We start from the raw sequence: 27,918 nt of genomic DNA, 5'->3' as shown, positions 1-27,918 counted from the left end.
GCCAAGGTGGAGCAGTCTTTTTTTCTTACTATATGAACTGATTAAAACAGCTCTGCTATCATGACATATACATAATTTTGTAAGTCTGTTTTTCCTTGTCCTAATGGAGAAATAAATGAAGAGAAATTAAGTTCATTATGACTGGGTTATTACATCAGGGTGAGTTTAGATACAAATGATATTGGTTTGTTTTAATTATCATTCCCAAAAATCGTTTTTCGTCTATTACTAGTTAAGATTGTAGCTGAAGTTTTATTTGACTACCATTTTGATTCAGCTATCAACTATTAACCCCTTCTACTTGTAGAAAATTGCAATTATCTCTTTTTTTATGATTTCAGTTAAATTTATCATATATTTCTATTCTTCTGTCTGTCTTTTGCATCAACCTACTATTTTTATTGTATAAAAGCAACTTGTAAGAGACAGAAGGTACGTAATAAAAAGTAAGGTAATAATAAAGGCCCAGAGGTACAACTGAAAAGAGTCTGCAAAGGGCTGAGCAGCTGCACTCACATTCCCTGGTCCTGTTATGTAATATTCATTTCCTTTTACATGAGGATGAACATGAACAATGTAGAAATATTTACATACACTCTGAGGTTAAAAAAAAAAAAAAAAAAAAAGACACAGCTATACAGCCAGCATAGAGGTCAACAGAAAATAAACAAGCTTAAAAATAGATCAGGTAGATGTAAAAATAATTCTTGTTATTTTCCCATTCTTAAATTAAGCAAACACAAGGATTTTTCTCTTGTATACTGTTCTCATTTCTCTCATCATGTTAAGTGCTTTCTAGGAGTACATAAAATGGCCCAACTGGTGTGTGTTATGCATACTTTACTTTTCCCTTCATCCTTTCCCCATAAGGAGAATAGTACATTTTTTATTTAGAAATTTAGATGTTTGTTTTTTATAAGTATATATACTTACTTAGTATATAATATATTCTATATATTATGTTTATCATAAAGAAGGCAAGTTCAGCAATCTATATGTCTTGTACTGGGAAGCAGGTTGTTGTTTCTTGTAAAAACATCAGTTTAAAAGAATCCTAACAAAAGACTCTTTAAAATCAGAAGCCTAAAATATGCTATTTACTGCTGTGTCTTATTTGTGACAAGAAGGAGAAATATTTCAGATCTAAATTTGCATCCTTTTTATACATTTTGTTTCAAATTACAGGTCTTTAAAACTAATAGCTAGCTGAATTTTCCTGCTTAAATCTAAGATGTAGAATAACCTTGAGTTAAAAGCAAGAATTAAATACATTGGTAGTATGAAATCATTTAATATATCTTCATGATCTTGAAAAGGAAATTGCTACTTTTTTGTTTAGAAAATCATTTCGCTTATGTACATACTTTCTACACAAACACTTATGATTATAGTATTTTTAACCATCTATCATAAGTATTTGTGTAGAATGAATGTAGCCCGAGTTTTTTTCTTCTATTGATATGTTTTTTAAGTAGAAGTTAAACATGAAAAAAGTTATACATGAATATGTATATCTAATTTTAAAACATGTTTAAACACTTGTAAACAACATACATGTAAACATACGTGTAAACAACACATACGTTTACAAAACATACGTGATTTAAACAGAATTTCTTTATTTTGTGCTTGTGATGTTTGGTTAAATCATACCGATTCATATTTCACAAGGTAAAGCATAGGATTTCTTACTAAATATGAGCCTTTTTAAATGGGAAGGTTGTTAATTAAAAATTCCAAGTTTTATTGAAATTTCTCTCTTATATATGTTGTATAACATATACAACAACTTTTTTTTTTCTTGAACCGGATCTTGCTAGATGTTCTTCAAATTCAGTTTTGATTCAAATAAGATGAAAACTAAAACACCAAACTTCAAACAACAAGTTGCATCAGGTTTAGTGATGTTATGTGGACTTATGTGGAGAGGTTTGCTCACTATACAGAGCAGAGGTATACCCATTATATAAACCTTTGTATAGAGTTTTACCCACTGTAGCTAACCTGTAATTTTATAAGAAATTTTCAAAATGAGGAATGTTTATTTGGCACATTCCACTTCACTGAAATGCTGCTACAGAAGCTAAAAATATATTAATTGGTAAAATCTACCTTAATGTTTCACTTATTTTTAAATATGTGAAATCTGATATCAATACCTAGATTACCTATTTGATTTATGCTCAAACGTAGTCGATAATCAATTTGGGCTTGAAGTTCCCTGCCCCCATCCTGTGTTATGTGGCTGAATAAAAAAGGGAAGGTGACCATCATACTTCCAAGCAGCACATTTGTAGAAGGTCAGAATGATTAAATTCATTCTCAATAATGTAGTTTTTCTGTTCATGCTTTTTATTGACAGTCTTTGTTGCTTAAAGAGCCTTCATTGCTTTTTTTTTTATTATTATTTAAACAAAAACGTAGCAAAGAAACAGATGTGTCCCATATAAAATATGCAATAAATCTTGTCTCACAAATTCTTTTCTCTGAACTTTCTGACAGAAACTGTCAAATATCCACTTTAATTCTAGTATAAAATGTTCACTTTGTGTCATGGCGCCAACCACCATATGCTGGAATAAAGTCAGTAACCAGCAATAAAAAAGGCAACATACACACCTTTGAAACAGTACAAGCAATCAACAGTGAGAAAGGTCTATATAAATCTATGGAGAATTAATCTCAGCTTTGCCACTATCCTGCTGTGCATTTACAATGAGACTTTGCTCCCGACCACCAGAAGTAGCTTACTTTGCAGAAGGAGTGTATCCTAATGAGGGGAAAATGTATGGAAAACAAAGCAGCAGCTTTTAACCCCCCTACTCCCATCCTTTGGATCACCTAGAAGAGCATGTCCTAGTGTGTTCAAATGTGTGGGGCCACTACACATCACACATTGCTGTACTTTAGCTGATCATGTGAAACCAATCTTTAGTGAGTTCAATCAGCAGAAATTAATTTCGCTTCATAAATCATTGTTATCATTCCATAGGAGGAGGCAATGCTATGGCTTTTCTCTCCTGAAAGCTTTCAGTCCACAAATTTCACAATCTTTTTTGAAATTACTTTAATTCTCTTTATATAATTACTTATTCTTTACCCAGCAGATTAGCTGTTGGTTCACCATCTAATTAATTTTTATTTTTTTTTTTATCCCCCTCATGTTTTTGAGAAGACCTGTTTCCTGTTGGTTTAAACAATCATTCTACATGTATTTTAAAATATTGCCTTGTTACAAAAAATTTGTTGATCCTAAAAGTTTTTATTTCTGCTTACAATATGAGATTGTAGTTACAGAAAAGCTGGATATTTAGTTTTCCCAAATACAGAAGAGATTGGATTTAACCTTCTTCAGTTTGAAAGGATTAGAACTAATTTTCCAGTTCTGTAAACTGTTTAGATACATTTAGGCATCTCAAAGAGTAATCTGCAAAATCACATTTGGAATTACAGTACAGAATTAATTAAATAGAAATTGGAATTAGTATATATTTTCAGAGTTTTAAAATGCTTTAAAAGCTATTTCTTCTCTAATACCACAAGTATGGGAGAATGAGAAATTAATGGTTTAATTGCACCTTAACAGAATACAGTTTCAAATAATGTAATTGGAAAAAATTGAAAAATGTACTGCTAATTCTTGTCTTCTAATTAATAACTGCAGAACATAGGAAAGTAAGACTAATGATAATTCAAATTTTAATGAAACAGAACTTTTTCTATACAAGCTAACTGAAAAAAAAACAGCTTTAATTTTAAAATCTACTCTCACAGAATACAGTAAAAGTGTTGAGATAAAAAAAATACATTTTAAGAAATGTAGGGCTTTAGTAAATACACATAAAATGTTTTATTTTCATAGTTGGTTATAACATTCTGGTAAAATGACCTTCAACACTTTTTCTGAGAAATTTATAGACAGCATTATCACTTTTAAAAGAAAACAGAATTTCCTAGTTTTTTATTACCTATGATAGTAAACACTTCCTTGAATGTGTTGCTTGAGTGTGTTCTGCTCGTGTTGTGTGTCTCCGTATGTATACTGATATCTACAATCTGTGAAGTTTTGGTAACATTAAAAATACTGAACATTTTATAATGTTTAACAATTTCTGTGCACTTAGTGTTAATTAATTAGTCCTTGCCAGTACCTAAGGTACAGGTTGGTAAATAATATTCCTGATTGCTCATAGGGAAACTAGTTTGTTAAGCAACATTCCAAGACTGCACAGAGACTCTTTGTATGATAGAAACAGTTGTACATTGGTTGTGGGTTTCTTAGTTAAAAATAATTTTTGTACCACTGCAAAGGAAAATAAACTTGTAAGGACTGGTTCAAGGAAGCATGATTAAGACCTCATGGCAGCAAGTGTTCTGAAGATTGTTTTGAAAGGGTTTAAGATGTCTATACCAGTATTTAAACTGTCCAAAAAATATGCATAGCCAAATCCTATGTTAAAAATGTGACATTTTCTAATTTAGAGAAGAGGTAAAGGAAACGAGTCATATGTGATCACACTGCCTGTTGTTTGTTCCCTTGCCGATAATTTTTAATGGACTGGCCAATTTTGACCAAATGTGACAGAGTTAGAGGTCCCTAAGATATTAAGCTTCTAAAATCTCAATAAAAATATGTGGCTAAATAGAGAAGAGTGACCCTATTAGCCTTCTAGGGAGAGAAAGACTGTATCATGAACTCAACCCATAATTAAACGTTAATGAATCCATCTGGGAACTAACTCTAAAATACAAATCAATAATAGGCCAAATTTCATTTGTTCCATTGCTCCCAGACCTCCTTGCTTAACTGATACCATAAAAGAAGGATCTGTTGATTCTAATATGCTGGAATAGAAAAACTGTATTAGACATACAATGAATAGTACTTTCCAGGTTGCCCGTCAAATTTCAGGAGTTCATAAAGACAGCAAATTAGAAGTTAGTGACAAGCTAAAGAAAGCTAATCAGATTATACATATTAGAAAAATCAGTTGCTTGAACTGTGTACACAGAACACTTAAGGTTTTGTGGTGATTTTTTTGTTATTGTTATAAGACAAAAAAGCTCCTGCATGAGAATGGTGAACCAGAGTGGAACAAATTGTAGTCATATTAAGTATGAATTGTTCAAATTTGAAATTGAATACAATCAAAATTAAACTGGAAAATGTCTTACACTAAATATTCTCTCCTGTTCACTATATTTATTTTCAAAGTCAATTCTTAAATAGTAAGATTTATTTTGTATGGAAATAATGCAGAAGTAACATAATAATGCATAAATAGTAGAAACTTCAGTCCCTATGCATAGCTCTAGGTACATAGATTTTTCATGAGTATATCTCTTCCTACAACAGAATAGACACATGCTTTAGGATTTCTGACACTGCATAGTTTGCTAAAATATTTTAAATTTATTGGGAAAGGCTTTCAATCATTAAAATGAAAAGCATAAGTGTCTGAAATAACTATATTCATTTTTTTCTGTAAGCACCATGTCTGAGAAATTTTATGTCCTATGTAGCAATGCTTATGATGTGTTTTCTGAAAGCAAATGAACCATTCTGAAATCTCATTCAGTCTCTGTGGAATGTAAAATTTTATCCCAATAGCGTATCCTCAGTACAATACTTATTCTTGTCAATTGATCCATTTTTTCAAAATGCAGTACAGATTACGGCTTTCTTTCCATTTTCTGATTTTACATTCTCTTGCATTCATATGTGTATGTCCATTAATATTTTATTATTTGCACTTGATACCTGTTAATTTGTTTAAAAAATTCAATTCCTTTGATTTCATTCCTTTAAAATTCACATTTCAAGAAAGGAGATTTTGGCAGTGTCAGGTAATTAAATGTATTTTCATGTGTTACAGCATGCAGGTTGTTCACTTAGATAGTTTGCAATGTATTTTAATGATTGACTTTTTATGCAGCACCCTTTCTTTTTCTAGCCAGTAAGGTAACACTAATAATAAAAGGATTGAATGGATGTTGTGCATGAGTTGTTAGCAACATACATGTGGTTCTGCTATCGTCATCTAATCAATAAAATCTCATACTGCATTGAAAACTACAGATTAACATGATAAATCAAGTGACTGAACACTTTGGCTATACTAATATATACAGACATACATACACACACTTATACACACTCTTTTGGAGAAAAGAGTGCTTTCTGGTAGTGCTGTTAAAAGGGAAGAGAAAGGTCTCTTTTCCCCAGACTTCACACCTAGTGTATGTCTTGAATAAAGGGTTGCTTAAAAATGAAATTTGTTTTAAAGGTTTCACTGGTAACAGTTCTACTGAAAGCAAAAACAAGGGAGACTAAATCCATCCTGATGTAGAACCTGCTGTTCTTTATATTACTGTAGTGTCTAGGATTTTAAATCTGTCTAGAATTTTGTATGAAAACAGAACATCTGTATTTTTTAATGATCCTCTCTAGTCTGTGTATCCATCTAGAAGGCCTTCTTTGACCTTTTTTCTCACCCTGCACAGTCGTTGATTAAACACATTTGTGAAGAAGTTTCCCTTTTATCATAGAATCATAGAGTAGTTAGGGTTTGAAGGGACCTTAAAGACCATCTAATTCCAACCTCCCTGCCATTGGCAGGGACACCTCCCACTAGATAGATTGCTCAACACCCCATCCAGCCTGGCCTTAAACACTTTCAGGGATGGCTCAGATGACTGTATGATGATTGTACTTGAGCATGGAGACATATATAGCGTACTTCTAACTATAGAGTCTTCTGACCTCAACATCTGATATCCAAGTATACCTGCAATGCATAATTTCGAAGAGATTTGGATCTGTTACCAAATGGTGGCATGTCTTCATGCTTTAAAAAGACCAAGAAAATCAGAACAATTGTTGCTTCTGTAATGCCACAGAATGTGACATTTAGCACATTGGAAAGATAACCCAATCCTAGCTTCTCTGGGTATACACCTATCTTATTCAACCCTTGTTTAAAGGGTTAATACGTTTCTATCTTCACAAATTATGGGTGGGCTTCTTTTGGCTCTCTTCTGGCATAACTGCTTAAGAGTTTTAGTCTTGACTAATGGTGAATGTGAGTTCTTGTATGCTTAGGAAATGTCCTGTCTTTTGTCTCACTGTCCAAGCTCTATAAAGTTCAGAGAGGAATATCATTAGGGGATTTGTTTTGGTTTTGCATGTTTAGGGTTGTTTCTTTTTGTGTTGTTTGTTTGGTTTTGCTTGTTTTCTGTGACTATGTCTTATCCCAGATTCTGTTTTAATGTAAGTGTGGTTGGTTGGAAAAGTCAGAAAAGACCAATTTCCTTACTTGGAACAAAAAAAAAAAAAAAAAAAAAAAAAAAAAAAAAAAAGGAGAAATGCCTTGTTTTAGGGTAGCATTCCACCCCCCAAAACAAACAAACAAACAAACAAACAAACAAACTATAATTTGCTAGTCTCTAAATATACATGAAGCATATTTAACTCAGCCTTGAAATAAAAAACTAAGAGTTATGATTTCTATACCATAACTGCATGTTCTCTGGTCATTCTCATAATTTTGAAGGTTCTCATTTCTCCAGAATGTTTGTAAAAATTATAAAAGGTTATGCACAAGATCTTTTAATTTTGAAAATAATAAGATATTGAAAAATGAAAAAGCTGTAATGGGTGTAATGGGCACAACTAAATCAGTAGATTTGTGTGAATTATTCTTCTTACATGCATTCATATACTTAGTATCAGAGAGAAATTCCAGAAGACTTTTCCACCCAGTGTTAAAAATATTGACTAGCAGGCCAGGTGTAACTCATAGTTTTACACAGTTGTGTCCACGCATTTTTCTTTCTTTGCCCTCCACTCATGGAGCAAGCTGTCTCATCCTTCTGCTTTTGTCTTTTGTTTACTGGCCTTCTCCAGTGTTCAGTGTCTGTCATTATCCAATATTTACTTTCCTTTGTTCTTTGGGGAACTATTTCTTAGCATCCAGATGTATGAAGAGATCTTAGTTCTGTTGTAGCTGGGAGTTGCTGTGCACTTATTAGAAACATTAATAAATACTTTCTCATAATTTCTCAAGATAGTGTTTGGCATGCTGTTTTATCCTCAGCAAGCAGAATATGTTTCATTAATAAAGTTTGTTTGTATTTTGTTTGTTTGTTTGTTGTTTTTTTTTTCTCCTTACCACTTCACTCTAGTACTGTTTCACTCTTAGAATTGTTACAGGATCATGACTCTTCAAATGCTTACTTCTGTATTTCAGTAAAAAGAAGTTGTTAGAAATATCTGAGGTTCATAAGGCAAATTCATAAGATTGTACTCCATTTATTTTCTTATTCTTTTAGGTAGATACAGATAGCAGGATGAATAAGGCCAATTTTGTTATAGTTGTTTGTATTGCAAAAGATTATTCCAGCAGCATATTAGATCTGCATATTTTGTCAATAGATGTTTTCCTTTCAAAACTCTTCTCTGTAAAAAGATAAAAATTCTTCACTGATCCTGGTTTTCATATCTGTATTAGAAGAAAACATATTCATTAACATTGTCTGTTAGTCATAAGATAGGGTCTGTGACTTTATTCAGTATCTTAACCAAATTCAAACAGAAGAGTATATTAAGAACCTGCATTTGGAGATGAGACTAGACAGCAAACTACATTTGTCAGTTTCATTTTCAAAGGTAGTCAAGTGTAATGACTGAGGGCAGACAGAAGGGTGTCACCTTACCAAATACAGTTTATGGTAAGTCATTTTGAAGGACCTATGAGTAATCTGTACACATTACAAAATTGCAGATTAAAAAATCTGTATTTTGCAATGTATATCTGTATCTATATTGTGATTTGGTGCGGTAGGATTGGATCTGTGGTTTGAAATAACAGAGACTAATGCCACTATGTATGCAACAGAGATCCAAGGTTAGATTTAATCTGAGGTGCACATCTCCAAACCATGTGTTTCAAAACTGTCTGAGTCTCAACATCTTAATTTCAAAGTAATGCTTTTAAATAGTTATTGGGTAAACATGATTATAGCTAAAGGAGTGGAAAACAGTCATACATATAATAGTTACTTTCTTGCTTCCTCTTTTCCCTTATGCAAACAAACACACTGTCATATTAATGTAAACTTTGCATGTTCTTTCCTAGAAGTCACACCTTTTTTCCAATTTCTATAATAAATTAAAATGTCTTTCCTCTGTCTTCCCTTACTCTGCTCTTATGAGATTAAAAAAAACAGTAAGTGGGTTCTTACCACCTATAGTTATATAACCTATATATAACCTGTAGTTATACATGTATAAGCCTATAATCATGCTATCCTTGCCATTGTCTTCTTGCTTATATGCAGTTGTATCAGGGAACTGAACTGATGATACTGGATTTCTGCTGTAGCTCTGAATGTAGCTATGTGGGGATTTTGGTTTACTTAATGTTTTTTGATCTCCTCAACAACCAGAAAGAAGTTATCAGTGTAATCATAAAGCATACAGTTTTATACATAGTTCAGATTTTAATCATCTTTGTAGTTAATTTTGTATCAGGATGAACTATCAGAATTCTCACGTTTTCTACTTTTAATGATAAAAAAGTATATGAGAGCTGTGGAAATAATGAATTAAGTATAGTAGATTAACTTTAGTTGAATTTCTCAGGAGCCCAAAACAAACACATAAAAGAGACCTGCTGTCATAGCTGTCTTGCCACCAAGATTTGAGGTGGATAATATAATGGTATAGAATTCATTGTTTTCCTGACACAGGACACATAACATTGTTTCTACTTTTGCCATAATGAAATACTTGAATAAGTATCTACAACACATTCACTCAATATATATGTAGAATTTAATTTGTTTTGTCCATGTGCAGCAGTGCTGTGAAGTAAACCATTTTTAAGTGATTTTAGCTTAGTATGGATCTCTGTGAGGGTACCCTTCTCATGAAATTGGACCAGTGGCCTTGTATGAAAAAATAAAAATAAAAAATGTTTGTAACTGTATTTCAACCAGTGTATGCACTACTCCTATAGACTGAGCAGCCTGAAGATACAATTCTTCATTTGGTATCATTGCCATGTCTGAATTCTGTTTGTATTAACATTTGCACTTAAATAATTTTTCTGTTATGGAATAGGAATAACTTTACCACTTCAGTAATTTGTTTACATATGTAGTATTCGGCTGCAGCTAAATTGACTATACTGTATATGGAATTAAGAAGAATTGATCAACATTTTTGTAAAAAAAATATGCTTTTGCTTGAGGATCCAGCTCAGGAAACATTTTCAAAAGCAGAGAATGCCCATCCTTTGAAAACTGAATCCCTTTAAGTAGTTCATGTCAGCACTCTGTAACAGAGGGGTTCACATTCACTGACTGTATTTCAAACTCTTGGCTTCTTTTTCAAAAAATGATGTACATACCATACATTTAAAACTTAGTACATGTGTTTTTATTTACCAACTTCCTGAATGAAATGTGATAGCTATATGGAACACTTGGTGTTAACTATGTTCAGTACCTGTTCATCAACTTTCAATTATTAACACTGCAAAAATGGATTTAAATCTGAAAGTTTTTGCAGCAATAAAGGGATATACAGCAATTTATTTATTTTTAATCTGAAACTCAAGTCTAATTATTTGGGTTTTATTTTGATAAATATCTATTTCTATATATAATAGTATCAGATTTTAAATGACTTTTAAAATCCAATACACCTTATTGCTACATTAAAAAGCATAAATTTATGTACAAGATATAAAAATTTAAAATTGGTAATTTTTTACCACCTTTGTTATATTTAGTGTACAACCTATTTTGAATTTTGAATGTAAGAAATGTTAAATATGTAGGATCTCTAAAACATTATGGGAGTAATTTATATATTGGAAATGTTTTTTATTGGCAGCTAAAGAAGAACGTAAAAAAGAAGAGAGCAGTTTGGAAAATGCACAAAAATAGTAAGTTTTTTGCTTGTGCTTTCTAACAGTTTATTTTTGGTCAAAGATATTATTGATGTAGGAACAGAGTAAATGGAGAAAAGCATCTGAACTTCAGAGAATTAATGTACTTTCTGAAAATTTCTTATGTAGCCTTCCAGGAAGGAGATCAGTTGAATTTTTACCCAGTCTTCTGTTTGATATTTTAATGGAATCATTGAATCATAACATTTAATTGAATCAGAGTCTTACAGAATATTGTAATAACTGATTAACTGCTTAACGTAGTGAAAATGTGTTTCAGTGTCATAGAACCTTTTTATCACCTAAGCTATTGAATGCAGTGTACTAAGAAGCCAATGAAATCTAACTGTTTTTTGTTGCCTGAACATCTATTCCTTACTTAGGCCTGTGGAAGCAACATATGGGAAGAAATAAGATAAGTTGATTTCTGAATAGATAAAAAAAAAAAATAATAAATCAGTATTTATAATAAATATTGTTTACCCCTTTTTTTTTTTTTTTGAGATTGAAGTATCTGCTTTTAACCTTATTTGTGTTAGCTATGGAACTCTTTATATCAACGAAGGTAGTTTTAGCTGTAAAGATGTCACATATGAAAAATTTATATCCTCATACATTTTGAGATTGTTTTGCTCTATTCATATAAAATGTAAACCAGCTGTAAGACAGTTTAAAGAAAAGCTTATAAAACATTTTTTTTGCTTTTTTTGAAGAGCATCCAGATAAAGAGTAATAGATGAGGTTTCTTCATCTGAATATTGGAAAAAAGTAGTTTTCTACATCATAATGTATATGGTCATATGTGCAATTAAATTGATTTTTAACTTCAATGAATATTTATTCTTCATGGTCTATAGGTAGATTTGTTGCAGTCTGTATTTTTATGTTAGATTTCTGAGCCCTGAGTGACTTGACCTAACTGAGACACCCAGATCAGAAGAGTGATCTAGACAATCAGAAGAGAGACAATCTTACTAGATAATCAGAAGAGAGAGAGGCACCTCCCAAACTCAATTCAAGTCTTAGGTGAACTGTTACCATTTGCTGCAGAGGGTGGCAGAAAGTTGGCTGAACCTGTTGACGAATATTAGCTGGAGAGGCTCTTTACTTTCTGCCTACCTCCAAACTTTCCTTCTCTGGCGCAGTTGCTCTAATGTTCTAGCTTTGTAGCCTTTCTAAAGCAGAGTACATACTTTTGTACTCAGGAGTACAAAAGTATGCTTAATTTGTAGTTGACTTAAGGAATTAATTGTCTGATAAAGAGTTTGGGTTTCACAAATGCTACCAGAATGTTCAGTATTTTAAGTTACTGATAAAAAGATCTGTTGCTCCTAAAAGTCAAAAAGCAGCAGAGGAAGCTAGAGCAAGCTAAATTAAAGCAAAACAGTGCTACTTGGGGAACATCTGAAGATGAAACACAGAGAGGGGCGGAGGAAGAAAGAGAGGGTGTAGAAGAATTCAGAATTCAGGACAGCTATAGTTGGAACAGTGAAGGTTTCAGTTAGGAAGGAAGAAGAGATCATGACGTTAATAGGGATGTTGTTATATGAAGCAAACCTGCAAAGAGTTTCTGGTCCTACTGTCCCTGACTCAGCTGTCCTAGTCAAGTTGTATGAACAACTGAGGAGTACTTTACCAGCTGAGTGTAATTGAGATGAAAATCACCTTCACCCTGTCCAGTAGAGGTGAACTGTTTTAACCGTATGACCGATGAAGGCATTTTAGTATTTTTAGTGTTTGAAATCCCAGAATGGTTAACACAGACATTGAAAGCTGCATTAGCTTATTTATTTATTTATTTATTTATTTACTTTCTCCTGGTAGTGTCACTACAGGACCTTTCAACTTGGAATATTGTGGGCTTATTGGTACTCATTTCACTGTCATTCCTTTACCGTTGATCAGCAATTAACTGAATATATTTTCATGTCTCATGCAAAACCTGTGTGAGAAAATTAAAGGTTATCATGTACAAGGATTTAAAAAACTGCCAGCAATATGGGATATTCTCCAACATGTCCCAGAAGCTGTATGTGTCTTTAAAGAATCAAAAAACAGAGCATATGGCTAGCGCATCTCAAGTCTGAACTTTCTTACTCTGTAAAGCAGTTGGAGTAAATTTTGGTTTGTTTTTGGCGGGGCATCTTCTCTGTCTTTGGATAGTTACTTTGTATGCTTCAAGCCTAGCTAATACTTGATGCTGACCTCGGCAAGTCCATATGAAAACATACAATGGACTATGCAAATACATGTAGAAGTTAAGAAAGAAGTATTTCCTCAAGCTGCATCTGTTGTTCAAGTGACATCTGTTTAATAGTTGAGAGACTCTTAACAGATCTTTCAAATACCTCTTATTTACTTTATGTTCAATATTTACACTTCCTGTATTTTAGATTTAGGACCAATTGGCAGCTATAAAGAAAAATATAATTTTCCTTTGTTTAAATAAGTTTGTTTTTTAAAGAAAAATGGATTATTTTGAAATATGTTGTTACCTTTATTTTAAAATTATGGCATTAGTTTTAGTAAGTTTCACTAAATTTTACAGTATTTGTGACATACACTTTCCAGAGAAAAGTGATTCAACCTTTACAAAAATGAACATACTATTTTGTTTTGCTTAGATCAGTCTCCTTGTACTATCGCTAGTAATGTGAATTGCTTCATTTTATCTTACAAAGCAATGTCATAAAGGCAGTTAAAATGCCATCAGAAGTATCTTTTGTTATAAAAGGCTACTTTGAAAATATTCAGCTGCATTTGTATCCATTCTGGATACAAATACTATATCCACACTATAAAATAAAAGGGCATTACAATATTGGCAACGTATTTTCATAAAAATAATTGCTGTTATCTGCTTATTTACACACTTGGAAGGAGGTTTATTTTCTCTAAGAGCTTAGCAAAATGATTATTGGCACGGACTGTGGCTTTTTTTGCTACTACTCAGAATTCTCCCTAACTACTTGAACGTTATTTCTAGCCTAACCTGGAGATTTTTTATTGACTTGGCATATGACTCTTCTGTAGTCCTTCAATAAAGATAAATGGCAAAATAAGTTCTCTATGGAGCGTTGCAAAATTAAAGACGTAGATACAATATAGCATTTCCTTTAATACACTAAATCCAGTTTTTCTGTTTAAAATTGTTTTGACTATGTGACATGTCTATATGATAGCTCATGCATCTGTAAGTTGACCTCCTAGGAGTGAGGTAGGTGTTGGAAGGTTAGTTATACTCAGCATGAATTGCTGCTATGATTTCCAAGGCTAAGGGGAAGTTACGGTAATTACCAGCCTTGACTACTGAATCAGGAACCAGTCCTCAGAGAAACTGTTTCCCCCGTGGTCTTATGTGTTGACAGTTTCTTTTTCCCCCCATCACAGCTTTGAAGAAACAGTGGGATACTTTGGGATAAAGCCAAAGCCTGGTGAGAAGGAGATCACACCAAACTATGTTTTCACGGTGTGGTACGAATTCTGCAGTGACTTCAAGACCATTTGGAAACGAGAGAGCAAAAGCATTTCCAAGGAGCGGTAAGGTTCTAATAAAGTCATTAATACCATTTTAGATGTCTGGGAAACTGTTCCTTCTCAAACCCAACAAATTATACTCCTATATTTCACAGGCGTCATTGTTTTCTTTCAGATCTAATGGACATCAAGGAAAGATTATTCCCTCAGGGTGCGTAGGAAAATTCACCAAAGGCATGCTGTCCCCACAAAAAGATAAACACATATAATCTGATAAATTACACTTTTGTAACCCCTTCCAATTACTAGCTAGTAAAATGAAAGGGGAGCTGTGCTAATTTGTAACAGATTGCTTTTCTGTGCATTTTCATGTTGAACTAGCCTAAATGAGGCGATATTGCTGTCGCAGACAGTACAGACAAATAAAAGTGAATGCTTTTCCAGTTAATATACTGCACTTGCATCAAAGGGAAGCCCCAGAGATTCAGGCCACACTTAGCACTGTGTTGAAGCCCCACACTGGATTTACAGCACCACTTCTGACTTTTGGTGTCCTGCTGAGGACATCAAACTACTTGCCGCTAGATCTCACCACAGACTCCTGATTTTATTAGTTAGAGTAAAAAATATATATATAAACCCTTCAATTATTTGCTTGATTTTCTTAAAGAAGCTAAAAATCTTTTACAAACAAAAAACACTTCCACTACAAGGGAACCATGTTTACCATATCTCAATTCATTTGAAAAGACCTAAAAAGTGCTAACATTGTCATGCCTTGGAGAAGAATGGATTAAAAAAAAAAGTCTAGATCACACATCCATTCTTTTTTCTGTAGTTAGCACCTTGATGGTGGGATACAATTTCTCCCTTCAGATAAATTGATTTAAAGTCCCTTGTAAATATTTTAATGCTATATTGGAAATTGTAACAAAACTCAGTTTCTTAAAACAATATTTAAGAGATCTTTGTTTCTAAGTAAACTACTATGTTCTGTGCTTTCCTACTAGGGTGAGATGAGAACTTCTTATTGTTTAATAACAATTTAAATAAAATGTAAAAATCAAAATGCAACTAATATTTCATCAGTTCCTTTAATATATACCCTTAGTCCTATTCATAAATGTAAATCAGTGTCAGTAGAATGCAGAATGCCAGTTAGTATATTTTTTCAAAGTAGTGATACTTTCTGGGTTATACAGACTTTTTTTCAGAGTTCACTTCAAATTATTTTTGTAAAGTTTCATTAATGTCAAAAGAACAATGCATTGTCCTTTACACTCAAAATCTGGGTGATTCATCGAGTCAGTGTGCTGCTGAAATGAGGAGCCTTGTGTAATAAGTAAATTAGAATGGCAGAAGAGCTGTTTTCATTATGCTAAATTGCTTTGAATGTACTACTGAAAAGAAGAACCTCAGTAAATTAGAGTGATGGGAAAACTATCTTAATCATTTGAAAATGTCCTGTGAAGTCATGACCTTTAAAGGTTCCTGTTTTATGAAGTATGAGATTAACAGTTGATGAACTGCTGTCCAAGAAATTTTGAAAGAAAGCCATTGTCATTGTGCACATTGGTAACTAAAAACCTTAGTATGACAGGAATGGACAGCTGTCTTCCTTAACTGGCTAATTAATTGGATTCACTATTTGTTTTGCATTTTTAGAGATTGTAATTAAAAAATAAAAAATAAAAATGTTTATCTTCAACCAATTATTTTGTTGTGAAGGAAATTTTAAAGAGGAATAATCGACAGTATAAGTCAATATTTTCAGTCTTGGGTTCTGAAACTGAAGTATTGACATCATTATGTAAATACTTTTACAATTATCTTACTCTTCAAATTTCAGGATGAGCTGCAGAAGCATAAAATGGATCTGAATTAGACTGTAGAACACCTAAATTAGATTAGATTAGAATGTAGATACCTAAATACGGATTTCATTGTTTATAGAGTTATGTTAATATTAGTATTGGGTTTTAATTTCTCTCTCATTAAATACAGCTCAGAAAATTAAAACATTAATTATGGTATGCCATACCAAATCTATCGTTAAAAACATATTAGCTTAAAATTCATAATAGTAAAACTAAATCAAAAGATTTATTCCAAAATTAAAATTTTATGTTGAAAACAAGCTACTTTGGGTTGCATAACAGAAACTTTAAAATATTTGAGTTTCATGAAAAAAGGATACCACCTTTAAGAAAATGACAACCTCAGCTGCAAGAGCCTGTTTTGTCTAAAATCCACTTGGCTGCTAAATGTAACACAACTGTAGAAATCTAATTAGATTTCTATGAGGCTTTTTTGTAAAGTAAGGGAAACACTTTAACTGAGCTGTCCTGCACTTAACCTACCATGAAAATAAGTTAGCTGCCTGCAAGATATAGTTGAATCATTGTCTCTTTCCTAGACAAAATTTGCACACCATTTAGAAAAGCAAGACAGAATTGCAGATAGCTAACAAACTTAGATAGATACAATAAATAAATGACTGTAGAGATAAAATGAAGAAAATCTGAAAGGAAATGAAGGAACTTTTTTATTTAGTGTAAGTGTGCATCCAGGTACATCAAGTTTTCTGCTTTCTTCTGTTTATGAAGTTTTAAGATACTAGCCAAATTGAAGACTAAAATGAAGGTATATTTTTCTGGCAACAGTGCACTTATACCATGGTAGATTACATGTAATTCCAGTCTCACTTCCTTTTTTTAGACTATTCATTTTATTTTCAGTGGGTATGTCTGTGCATTCAGAATCAAAAAAAATGTGTATTAATAACAACTTGAATACATTTAATTTATGGGAATGCCTACCCATAAATCTGTTAAAGCATTCAAGATCTGCTAAAGTATATTTCAAGAGAATATTCTAGACAAGTCTCAATGTAGGGGAAAAGTATAAATATAGAAAAAATACAAAGGAGTTTGTAGTGACTATTTTCATTATAAAATGTGATTGCATGTTTTGCAGAATAAGTGTGACAAGGATTGTCATTATGTTTATGCTTTACATATTCCATATGTACATACATATTAAAGGAATATACTTACATATTAACAATACTTACATATTAAAGGAATTATTGCTGATAATTTTTCTCATTGCTTACACTGTACATACCATGTATCTTACACAAAAGTAAGATTACAGCATAGTTGCCATACTGGATTAAGCCATTTCTTTCAGATAGAACATATATTAACATTTCATAGCTCAGGAACAGAAATCAGAAAAGAAAAAAGAGAAACAAAGTTTGTCTCAATGGCTGGAGAAGACATGATCATTATTTAATGAAGAGAAATACATGCTACATTTTAAAAATAGGGCAAGTCCTATTTTTGAAAAGTCCCTTTATAACACATTTTTCGTTCTTGAATTTTATCTCTGTCACAAAGCATGTTGATGGTCTCAACTTAATCTTGTGAAAAAAGCTATAGTGACTTTTTCGGTACAAAAGCAGTAACACATTCAAAAAGCAAAAGGTCTGAATGTAGCAGTGTAAGTTGCTAATATTAAAGAGGAAAATGTCTGAACAGTAAGAAAGACACTGAACAGTGCCCAGTAAATATTTGTTTATTATAGTAAGTTGGAGTTGGCTATACTTTTCTCCTTTTTTCTTTTCTGGTGTTAATTTACTAAATACAGAATGAGTTGTATTGGTTGCTCACTGTTTCAGAACATGTAGAGAGTAAGTTTGGGGAGTTCTTGTTTGTAACACCACATGATCATAAGAGATACCCTGTGAATTGCAAAAGCTCATAAAAATGCTGGCCAACAGAATATTTAGAATCTTTAACCATCAAGTAAGCTAATCTATGAGACTATTTTGCACCTTAGAAATGACTGAAACTTGACAGAAACACTTGCCACAGAGGAATTGAATTGTATTTTCATTTTCAATATTACAGTCACCAAGGAGGAAAAATAATCTTTGGTTCAAGATGTTATACAAGTTTTAGATTATCAGATTTACTTTATAACTTGATTTTAAAAGTGAATTTCCATAACTATATCTTCTAGAACTGGGGAAATTTTACATAAGGCTGTGTTATACAGTTGTAGTACCAACATTTCTAACATATTATAATCATAACCTTCCTATCTTATCGTAATACCTATTATGATTCTCTGCACATGCACACAACTCGATGACATAGAATGGGGAAAGTAATGAAAAGCATAATATTATAGCATATATATAGCATTACAAGCATATTAATGAAAAGCATAAAACATTATACAGGTACTTGGAATAAGAAAATGCATAAGCCAGATGGAATTCCAATGATATTACAAATATAAAGTAACTACTTGATAAAGAATGTGTGCATGATTTACAAAATCAAGTTGTTATTCTTTAGAAAAACAAATAAAAAATTGAAAAATACCAAGAACTCTAAGGTACCAGAGCCAAAATTAAGCAATAAAGGTTTGCCATGTATCTGAAGATGGCAGCTAGAATCTGATTAAAAATGCTGGCATTAGAGGCAGTGGCTGCATGAACCAAAGTGATTTTGGTACGAATGCTTGTAGTTACAGGTCTGCATATCTTGCACATATTAATGTGTTTTTGATGGAAAAGTAACTAAACCTGTTGTTTTCAATAATGTGTTGCTATATTGTAACCTATAGTACATGTATCTCACAGATGGTAACATCCTGTCTGGAACCCCTAAACAGTACAAATCTTTCTATCATATATTTTGTTTACATATTATATAGTCACTGTAGTGCAATAATATTCATGCCATATATATTTTACAGTAGTTTTGGAATCTGGCCTACTGAGTTGGAGGTGATAGGTTAAATATTGCTGAGCATTGGTGAAGTCTGGGACACTTCTCTGTGTTCTTATTTCAAAGGGAGAAATGCTAAGCAGTCTCCCCTCAGTACCAGGGAAGTTATATCCTTTCCCTATCCTTTTCTTTTGCCAGTTTTCACTCCCTCAAAACCTTTGTCTATTGAATGTCATGTGTCTGTCACCTAAGACAATGAATAAAAAAAAAGGTGAGAATCTAGATTTGCAGCCATTTTGATCAAAGTGTACTATGGCAGAACACACTGTACTGAGCATTAGTCTAACTCTGCAAAAAAGGCATCATCCAGCTATCATAAAATCTGCTTATCTGGTTGAGTGAAGAAAAAAGAAAAATGTGGCATTCTACATGGCTACATTCTATAAGCATTTTGAGTAGAAATTACGTGGCCAATGTAGTCTTTTTTCTATATGAGAAAGGCAGAGTTGAAGTGGCTGATGAATTGCAACATGAATTAATAAAAAGTTGTACCAAATTGTTTAGCAATGCAGACAGAGAAAAAAAGGAAGATTTTACACGCTTCTGAGGTTAAAGTATAGCTATAGGACAAATCAGGGAGATAATTATGATTTACAGGCCTGTGTGGCAAAACAGAAATGGCTAGTTTCCATACAGCAGATCTGGCAAGGTGCTGCCCTAAGGCTCTTGCTCTTGGAAAGAAAAGCAGTGTTTCTTTTTAAGTGTTATTAAGAAACAAATGTACAACAAAACGGAAAACATTACTGAATCATTATATAAATCTACGGTTGTCTATGTGTAGTTCTGTTCCCTTCCTTTCCAGCAAGATATGGAGAGAGAAGAGAAAGAATGATCAGGTACAGAACAGCTTCTGCATAAGGAACTGTTTAAATAAAGTGGGATTTATAGGCTTGGAAAAGAACCTAATGAAAAGGATGCAATAGAGAACTGTACAGGCATGAAGGGCAAATGTGAAATAATCATTACATACCTCATCTAATACTACAGCTGAAAAGCATCGAATGAAACTTGCAAGTGACTGGTTTAAGCCGAATGCAATGATGCATCTTTACAGTAGGCATACTTAATCTGTTGAACACATTGCCACCAGATGTCCCAGGTGTCAAAAGTTTGCATTGCTTCTGAATGGTGACACTACGAATTCATATTAGAAAAATCTATGAAGGACTGAAATGTGAATAGAGTTTCCAGCTGCAAAAATATTCTGGGGATTATCACTGAATGCTTTGGCTATCCTTACATGCTCCTAGGTATTTGTTAGTATACAGCTCAAATGGACTGAAGCATGTTTTTATTCTAGCCTATTGCAGCCTTTTTTGGCCTATCGTTTCCTTTTAGTTTAGCAACAGCTTTCATAAAGGCATAGAATTAGATTTTTTTTTTCTTGTGATTACAGAGCTGAAATTTCTCACCTGTAAACAGATAATCAAAATACTGTCAGTAGATCCAGGAAAAAATAGAAGCAAACCAAGTGTGTTAGCAATTAGAGGTTTTGGAGACAAATTCCACTGATAACATACGTTTTGCTATGTATGTACTGAATTAGTGAACATTTATTCTAAATACAGTTTAAAGATTTGATCAATAATGATGAAGTTCTTTTCAGAAGGCTTGACTGAAAGCTTGAATAGCCAATTGTATTGTACAGCACAGTAATAGAAGTGGACAATGTTCAAACTTTGAAGTCTGTTAGAAGGCTTCTGTTTGTGAAGCTAACCGAGGACTCCATCAAATAATCTGCCAGGCCAGGTAATACACAGAAGACTGAAGTGTAGGCTGCCATGTTTTATGGGCTTACAGTGTTTTCAGGAAGCTGTGCTGTTGTTTAAGGATTAGTTTATGGTCTGCATACAGAAATTATCATATGACTGAGAGCAGTAAGGCATATAACACATGAAAGGTATTTGAGCTATGGGGATATTTCTTAGTCTCTCAGAGGGAGTCACTGTTTAGCTGAGATGGGTATGCAGCTTGGCTCTAGGTTGAAAACTTGATGTTAACCATAGCTGCCCCTGCTTGTTCATCTCCACCCATATCAGATTTGAATTGCACAACAATTCCTGTGCCAACACAGTCTTATGGGAGAAATTTGAACTTCAAGTCATGGAAAGCTCAAGTGGAGTGATCATTCCAAGCTATTTCATAACCCTCAGCTATCCACATAATCCACCAGCTGCAGGGAAGGAGCTATAGCAGCAAAGAGAATGGATTATTCCAGACTATCAAGAGTTGAGAGAGAACCAGATAATTTTGTCTGTTTTCACACACCAGTAAGGGTTGAACATACCTGAGTAGCAACTGGCTTGCTTAGAAGGGATTTTATGTATCCTGACTGTGGGCTTTGGAGCACAGAATGGGCCGGCTCACACCTTCTGCTGTCTGACTCAAGCCAGTACCTGCCACATACAGGCAGGACAAAAATAAATTATATTCACATTGATTATAGTAAAGATCCATACACAATATTAGACTCATGATTCCCCTAATTAAGAATACGTTTTTGTCACTTCATTCAGTTTTGTTTTCCATATTGTGTGGTACTGTGTCATCCTGCTCAGTATTACATTTGACACCACATATTCTTTATTAATTAGGGTATATTGACCTCCTTTGCTCACTTTTGAATGAGAGTAGTGTTTCTTTTGAATGCATCCATATTGGAGCTAATCAGATTTTAAAGCTGAATTGATTCACATTCTTTAATTCTTCTTTTTTCTCCTTTGAAACACACTGAAACACCAAAAGCTATTAGTGTTTAATGTCTTGGAATGGTAAGTAGACCTAGGTTATGTCATTCACTGATTAATACTGCCCAAAACACAATGTGTGAGGAATATCTATGATTTTATTACCTACTCTACTTGAGAAGATTATAAAACATGCATTAGAAAAGCAAGTCTCCACTGAGGTGACCCTGACAGAAGTAAATCTTCATCTGTTTTCTGTAAAGACAAGTCAGTCTTTACACAAGCTAATGCATCTTCCTATGCTATTCTATACTGATACAGGAAAAAAAAAAAGTAACTTTTTGTTCCACCTGTTCCTTTGCACGTCTCCAAACTCTCCTTCATGGTTGTGGCCCTGTTCATGTGAGCTGCTCCTGTGCACGTTCATTCACACAACAAAAACTCAGAAGAAAGGGGTATATAGTAGTTGGTGGGATGTTTGGTTCATGTTTTTCAGCCTATGCCTGCAAGTCGAAAATCGTGAAGCTCTGTCTCAGAGCTAGATTCTGCTCCTGTTTCTCAAGGATAAGGCTCTTGAGGAGACTCTTGTCAGACTAATTATGTATATTAACTGAACTTCCATGAATCTAGAGAATGTATCAGTACCTGTTGTCTTTCCTGCTGGTTATTGTACTATCTTACTGATTTCCCGACCTCCCTAGGGAGCCCTTTTACTATGTAAAATTCTGCATCTTCTCCCAACTTCTGTGTGGTGTTTCATGTAACACGTAAGTAACAAATGAGCTCGAGTAGCATAAAGTGAGTAACCATTTTAAAGCCATATTTTGTAAACCTCACTCATTTTCACTAAGAAACTACTTAGTCCAGTACATCTGTAGTAAATGTTTCAGTAATGTTTTTAAAAGTCATCTTAAGATGTTTTGTTGGGCCTTGTATTTAACATAAGACTTCAAGGCATTCCTTCTATTTTCAAAAACTATTTTCTTTTTTCTTTATTTTTCATCAAATTTCTATAAAGTATACAATGTTAAAATTGGTTGCCTTCATTATCATCTAATATAACTGCAGTTACAAGTAAGAAGGGAAATTTGATAGAATATTTATTTAACTTACATTTTGACTTTGTCACTAAGCTTTTGTTTTACTTCAACTTTGAACAAGTAGTTGCTGAAGAATTAAAAGTAGCTGAGGAAGTTATACTTCTGTAAGAAGTTAAACAATTTACATCTATATAAATTCTCATAAGCTGTATCTACTACCTTGAACAACTTTACAATAGTAACTGAAAATAGTAGCATATTGTGTGGTATGTTTGCACATTGGCTAATGACATAATATGTGTGTCTAAGACAACATCAGAGAATATTTGTTAGTTTAGTTCTATCCTTTCAATTGTACTTTATATGTAGTTCTTTCTGTAACTTATCTCTAATTTTATTTTGATTTTAATATATTTCTGAAAGTATAATCTGAAAAAAAATAAAAGTTTTTCAAATAAAGTTACACTATTATATGATTTATACAAACATGTAATTATTTTTATTTGTGCTAGGGAAAGGTAGTTAAAAAAAAAAAAAGAGTGAACAGCAGAGGCTTACCAAAGTTTTATTAGCAAAAATTGTCTAGTCACTAGATAACTGTTTTTTATGTGATTTGTTTATTTTTACTTACCTGTTTCAGTAACAGTGTCAGTCAAATGTAATGCACATATTCATTTTTAGATGAAGATAAAGGATATTGTGTGTTTGTAAGTTATGTGTTCATTTCTAAAGTTTTTTCATGAAAGTGAAACAAGGGAAAGGAATGAAAGGAAGCAAGGGAAAGATTATGAAAGGAAACAAGGGAAAGATTAGGCTTCTGCCACTAAACAAATGGATGATTTTGAATTTGGATGGTTTTCATACCATTTCATTTTTCTCTTTTCAAGGACAGCGCTTCCAGACACAATAGCCAGTCCTAGTATCCTACCCATGTGTAACAAAGATTCGTTTTTATTTATTAGACACCTTTGCATTGTGGTGTTTCACTGATGTAATTACTGAGCTAACCGTTTTGTTAAAGTCAAACTATTTTACTTTTAAAATCCCAAAGAATTACATTCATCTTAAATTATGCACTTATGTTTCTGAGAATGCCTGCTAATCTTATCACTCATATGTTAACCAAGTGATTTCTTTACTCCCTAGGAGACCAAAGAGCAATATATAATGTCTGTCATTTTTATGAGCCAAATATCACATGATTCAAATCATGTTAGTGAGCTGGTTTATTTTTATTCTGTATTCCAAGCTATTCATTCTATTTAAAAAATTCCAGGTTTCCTGGCAGTGGTGCAAGTATGGAATAAAATACACAGAGCAATGCCTAAATCAGTGACAAGCGTAATTTTCTTTTCAAGTCCAAAAGTTTATAATCTCTAGAATTCTCCCTTCAGATGAAAATGTAGACACTAAATGTTTAAAAATTATTCAGAAAACAATCCTAGAATGTGATAGAAAATAAAAATGTGGTGGAGATAGGGAAGAGTTTAGAAATTGATCCCTCCGTATGATTGTGCTAAACCCGAATACTGTCACTTGACATGCATTATCATCTTTGCATAAACTTTTTAGCTGTGAGGAATGGCATGCCATGTCCAGTGGCTGCTGTCATCTATCATAAAGGAGCAAACTGTAGTGATTAACAAAAAACTAAAAAGATGGAACTGTATGTTGCAGCTTAGTTGTTTACTTGTGGAAACAGGGAAAACTAATTACGTTCTAAAAAGAGTGCAGATATGTTTAAAAATGTACAGAATAGTAATTTCGTATTGGCATATTTGAGGGTGTGCTACAGCTTGAATCAATGTTGTAGCTAAACAGAGTTGGAAATAAGATCACTTAAAGGTAGTGTAACTGTTTCCTGCTGTTCTTAAGCTCTGAAAAGTGAGACAACACCAATAACTACCTAGGAGAAGCTTCTAAAATGCATACCTCAGACAAGGAATGTTAGTTTCCAACACTTAACTTCGATAAACACAATGAGGAACTTATGAGTACGTTCTGTATTTTTAAAAAGATGTCCAGAATCTGTTTTTCTGCTGGTGTTACAGCAAGGAAATACGTATCAGTAATAACAGCTATAATCCACTTTCCTTTTTGCTTTTGTTCCAAAATTCCTCAAAAATTGAGTGTGTCGAAAGTAGCTTGAACTGGACATGGTATTTTAAATACTTTTTGACTGGCCATAACAATTATTTCTACTAGTGGAAAAAAATAAGAGAAGAAAATTTTCACTTCCAGAGTGCCAAGAAATGTGTTGTTTATAGTAAAAGACTGATTTTGTGTGCAGTAGTGAAAACAGGGTTGCTGAGTTCTTGCTTGTAAAAACTGACTAGCAACTTCTTTCCCTCTACATTTCTATATAGAATTGTAAAGTAGGTGTCTAGAACATCAGCATTTTAAAGGCACTGATAGCTGGCCAGATCCTGTCTCAGGAGTCCAAGGAATTTTTTTCCCTTTTTATCACTGTTTAGCACATAACTTCCCCTGTCCTTTCCTCTCTGTAAGAGGAGAATGAAGTATGCTTTTGTTAAAAAAAAAAAAAAAAAAGACTTGTTTTGTCCATTTCTGTTTCTCCTTTTTCTCTTGATAAAACTTCTGATTGGGTTCTTCTCGTTGAATCCCAGGAGAAACAAAGGACTTAGGGTCTGCAAGACCCTAAGAGCAAAAGGCAAGAATAGAAATAATGGAATCAAATGTGATCATCTTTCCCCTGATCTCAGTAGTGTATTTAGCAGATTGGTATGTAGATGTACACAAGACTGCCTTAACTATCCATAGGCAAGAACCTCTTCTAAATTGCCCCTGCTCCTATCACCACATCAGTGAGACTGGCCAGGCAATTCCATGTAAAGCAACAGGGAAAACATTGAGGAAAAAACTGGCAGATGCTTTCATTTCAAGGTTTTCAAAGGAAATAAAATGTGTAGCCTGGCAAATGGCCCACTAAAATAGTATATACTATATATACAAAAGATCTAGCCAGCTAGCTTGTGGTTGTTTTTTTGTTTGTTTGTTTGTTTGTTTGTTTTTTTCCAGAGGGGTATCTTGCCTTCATACTGCAGCTGTCTGGGTGAGAAAGATATTCCATAAAACCCAGATCCTGCAAGAAGGAAGAAATTGTTTGCCTAGTGGGGTTTTCAGTGAGCAATGCAGACAAACTGTGCTTTTGATTTTCTCTTCAGTTGAAAATGTACTCTGTTCTACTTTTTGGTACTTTACAAAGTGCCTTTGAGTAGTAATTAGCCTTTTGTTTGGCTAATGTGCCTAAAAAAGTTGGTGGTGATGGTTCTTACAGATAAAGTATATAACAAGCAGACGTAGAGCAGTTTTAATTTCTTTGAACTTAAAGATGTCTTTTGTACATATCTTGTTTCAGAATTAAAGTGGCTCAGCAATCAGTAAGCAAGTTGACTGCAGAGAAGAAAGTTGAAACAAAGAAAATCAATCCTACAGCTAGCCTGGTATGATATGTTTCTCAGCGTGACATTCAGAATGTTTTTTGTGACACTGTTCTTGTCATTCAGGATGATGGTGGGTTTTTGTTTTTGTTGAAGTCTGATAAGGTATCCTTTGACTGTTTAAGCATAGCAGGTTGTTATTCTTCCCAAATAAAAGTCTTTAGGCTTATGCCCTACATTACTGTAGGGCCCTACAATAATTAAAATTAAAGCATGGTGTAGATGCGCCTAAGCATGGTTCTGCTATTTGAGATAACTAAATACAATGAGTGCTGCTTTTTTGGTTATTTCCTCTCTGCCAATAAGGTCTCTTATATTTTCTTTCATGCTATATAATGTATTGGGGCTCACTGTATATATTTGCCCAACGGGTCTTCTTTTCTTCAAAACCTTACAAAATATTGTTTGTTGAATAATGGTAGAAGGGATTGAATCCCTGTTTTGTTCCTTGCTGTTTCCCAAGGTTTTTCGTAGGTCACAAAAAGAGGACTAATAATTGACACTGTAGATAAATTTCTTTAGTCTTCACAGAGATGCTGATCAGTTGGGGTATTTTTAAAGACACACAGTATTTGACAACTCTGTAGATAAAGCAAGCTTAGTTTCCCTACAGTAAATAATGCAGTGGTTGAGAGTCTCCCTTGAGTGTTCCAGGAGTGGGGTTTTTTGTGTGTTTTTTTTTTGTTTGTTTGTTTGTTTTTGTTTGTTTGTTTGTTTGTTTGTTGATTTAAGGAGAACTCTAATCTACTGTGACTCATTCCGTACTTCTTAGTATTCTAGACTATGCTATTCTAGAAATGCTTATGGCAACTTGAGAGAAGATGGAAAATTAGAGGAAAGAATAATAAAGCACTTCTTTTTAACAGAAAGAAAGACTACGTCAGAAGGAAGCCAACGTGACTGCCAACTGAGTGAAGAAAGATGAAAATGATAGTGTGTCTTAAGACTTTTCATGATACTTTACTACACTCATGGCCCAGGGAGCACCTTATGTTAGCTATTGATTTCTGCTTTGCTGATCTGTTCCAAGACAATCTACTAAAGATTTTTCATTTCCTTCAAAGGAGTTTGTACTTTCAGATGAAGGAATTCTAAGATGTTTTTTACTTGGGAACTCAGAATGATTTTCTGTAATTCTTCCTCACATTGCTTAAAATGCATCTGGTTGTTAATGGTTATTTAAAGTACTCTATATGTAATGCAATAATATGGAAAAGCTAAAATGAGAATTTTAGATGCTGGGTTAAGTAATGACTAACAATCTGTAGGTTATTTACAGGGCTTTGTGTAGATTAGAGCAAATATGCCATTCAGCTCACAAAGGACTATTACATAATATTTTTTTGTTTACTTCATCAGTAAGTAATTTTACAGTGTCTTCAGTATTGGATGCACCTTTCTAAAATTGATTAAATATAGTTATAGATTTATTCTGTATTTTACTATAAATATTTTTATAGAAGCCTCAGCTTATGCCACACATTGACATGTAAGCA

General features: G+C 33.2%; 1 protein-coding gene across 1 annotated transcript in view; it reads left to right on the top strand.

Moving 5' to 3' along the window:
- FMN1 (formin 1) overlaps positions 1-27,696 on the top strand; it is a gene marked incomplete at its 5' end in the record, with an annotated part of 144,360 nt that extends 116,664 nt beyond the window's left edge. Inside the window, 4 exons of the mRNA XM_084287272.1 lie at positions 10,901-10,952; positions 14,346-14,495; positions 26,341-26,425; positions 27,289-27,696. Coding sequence (XP_084143398.1) covers positions 10,901-10,952; positions 14,346-14,495; positions 26,341-26,425; positions 27,289-27,333 — 332 coding nt within the window. The 3' untranslated portion in view covers positions 27,334-27,696. The remainder of the gene's footprint in view (positions 1-10,900; positions 10,953-14,345; positions 14,496-26,340; positions 26,426-27,288) is intronic.
- Between the last annotated feature and the right edge of the window lie 222 nt (positions 27,697-27,918).

This window comes from Netta rufina (genome assembly GCF_964035555.1).
Source record: "Netta rufina genome assembly, chromosome: 5".
NCBI lineage: Eukaryota > Metazoa > Chordata > Aves > Anseriformes > Anatidae > Netta > Netta rufina.
Note: the sequence above shows the minus strand (reverse complement) of the source record. Positions and strands in the feature narration are given on the sequence as shown.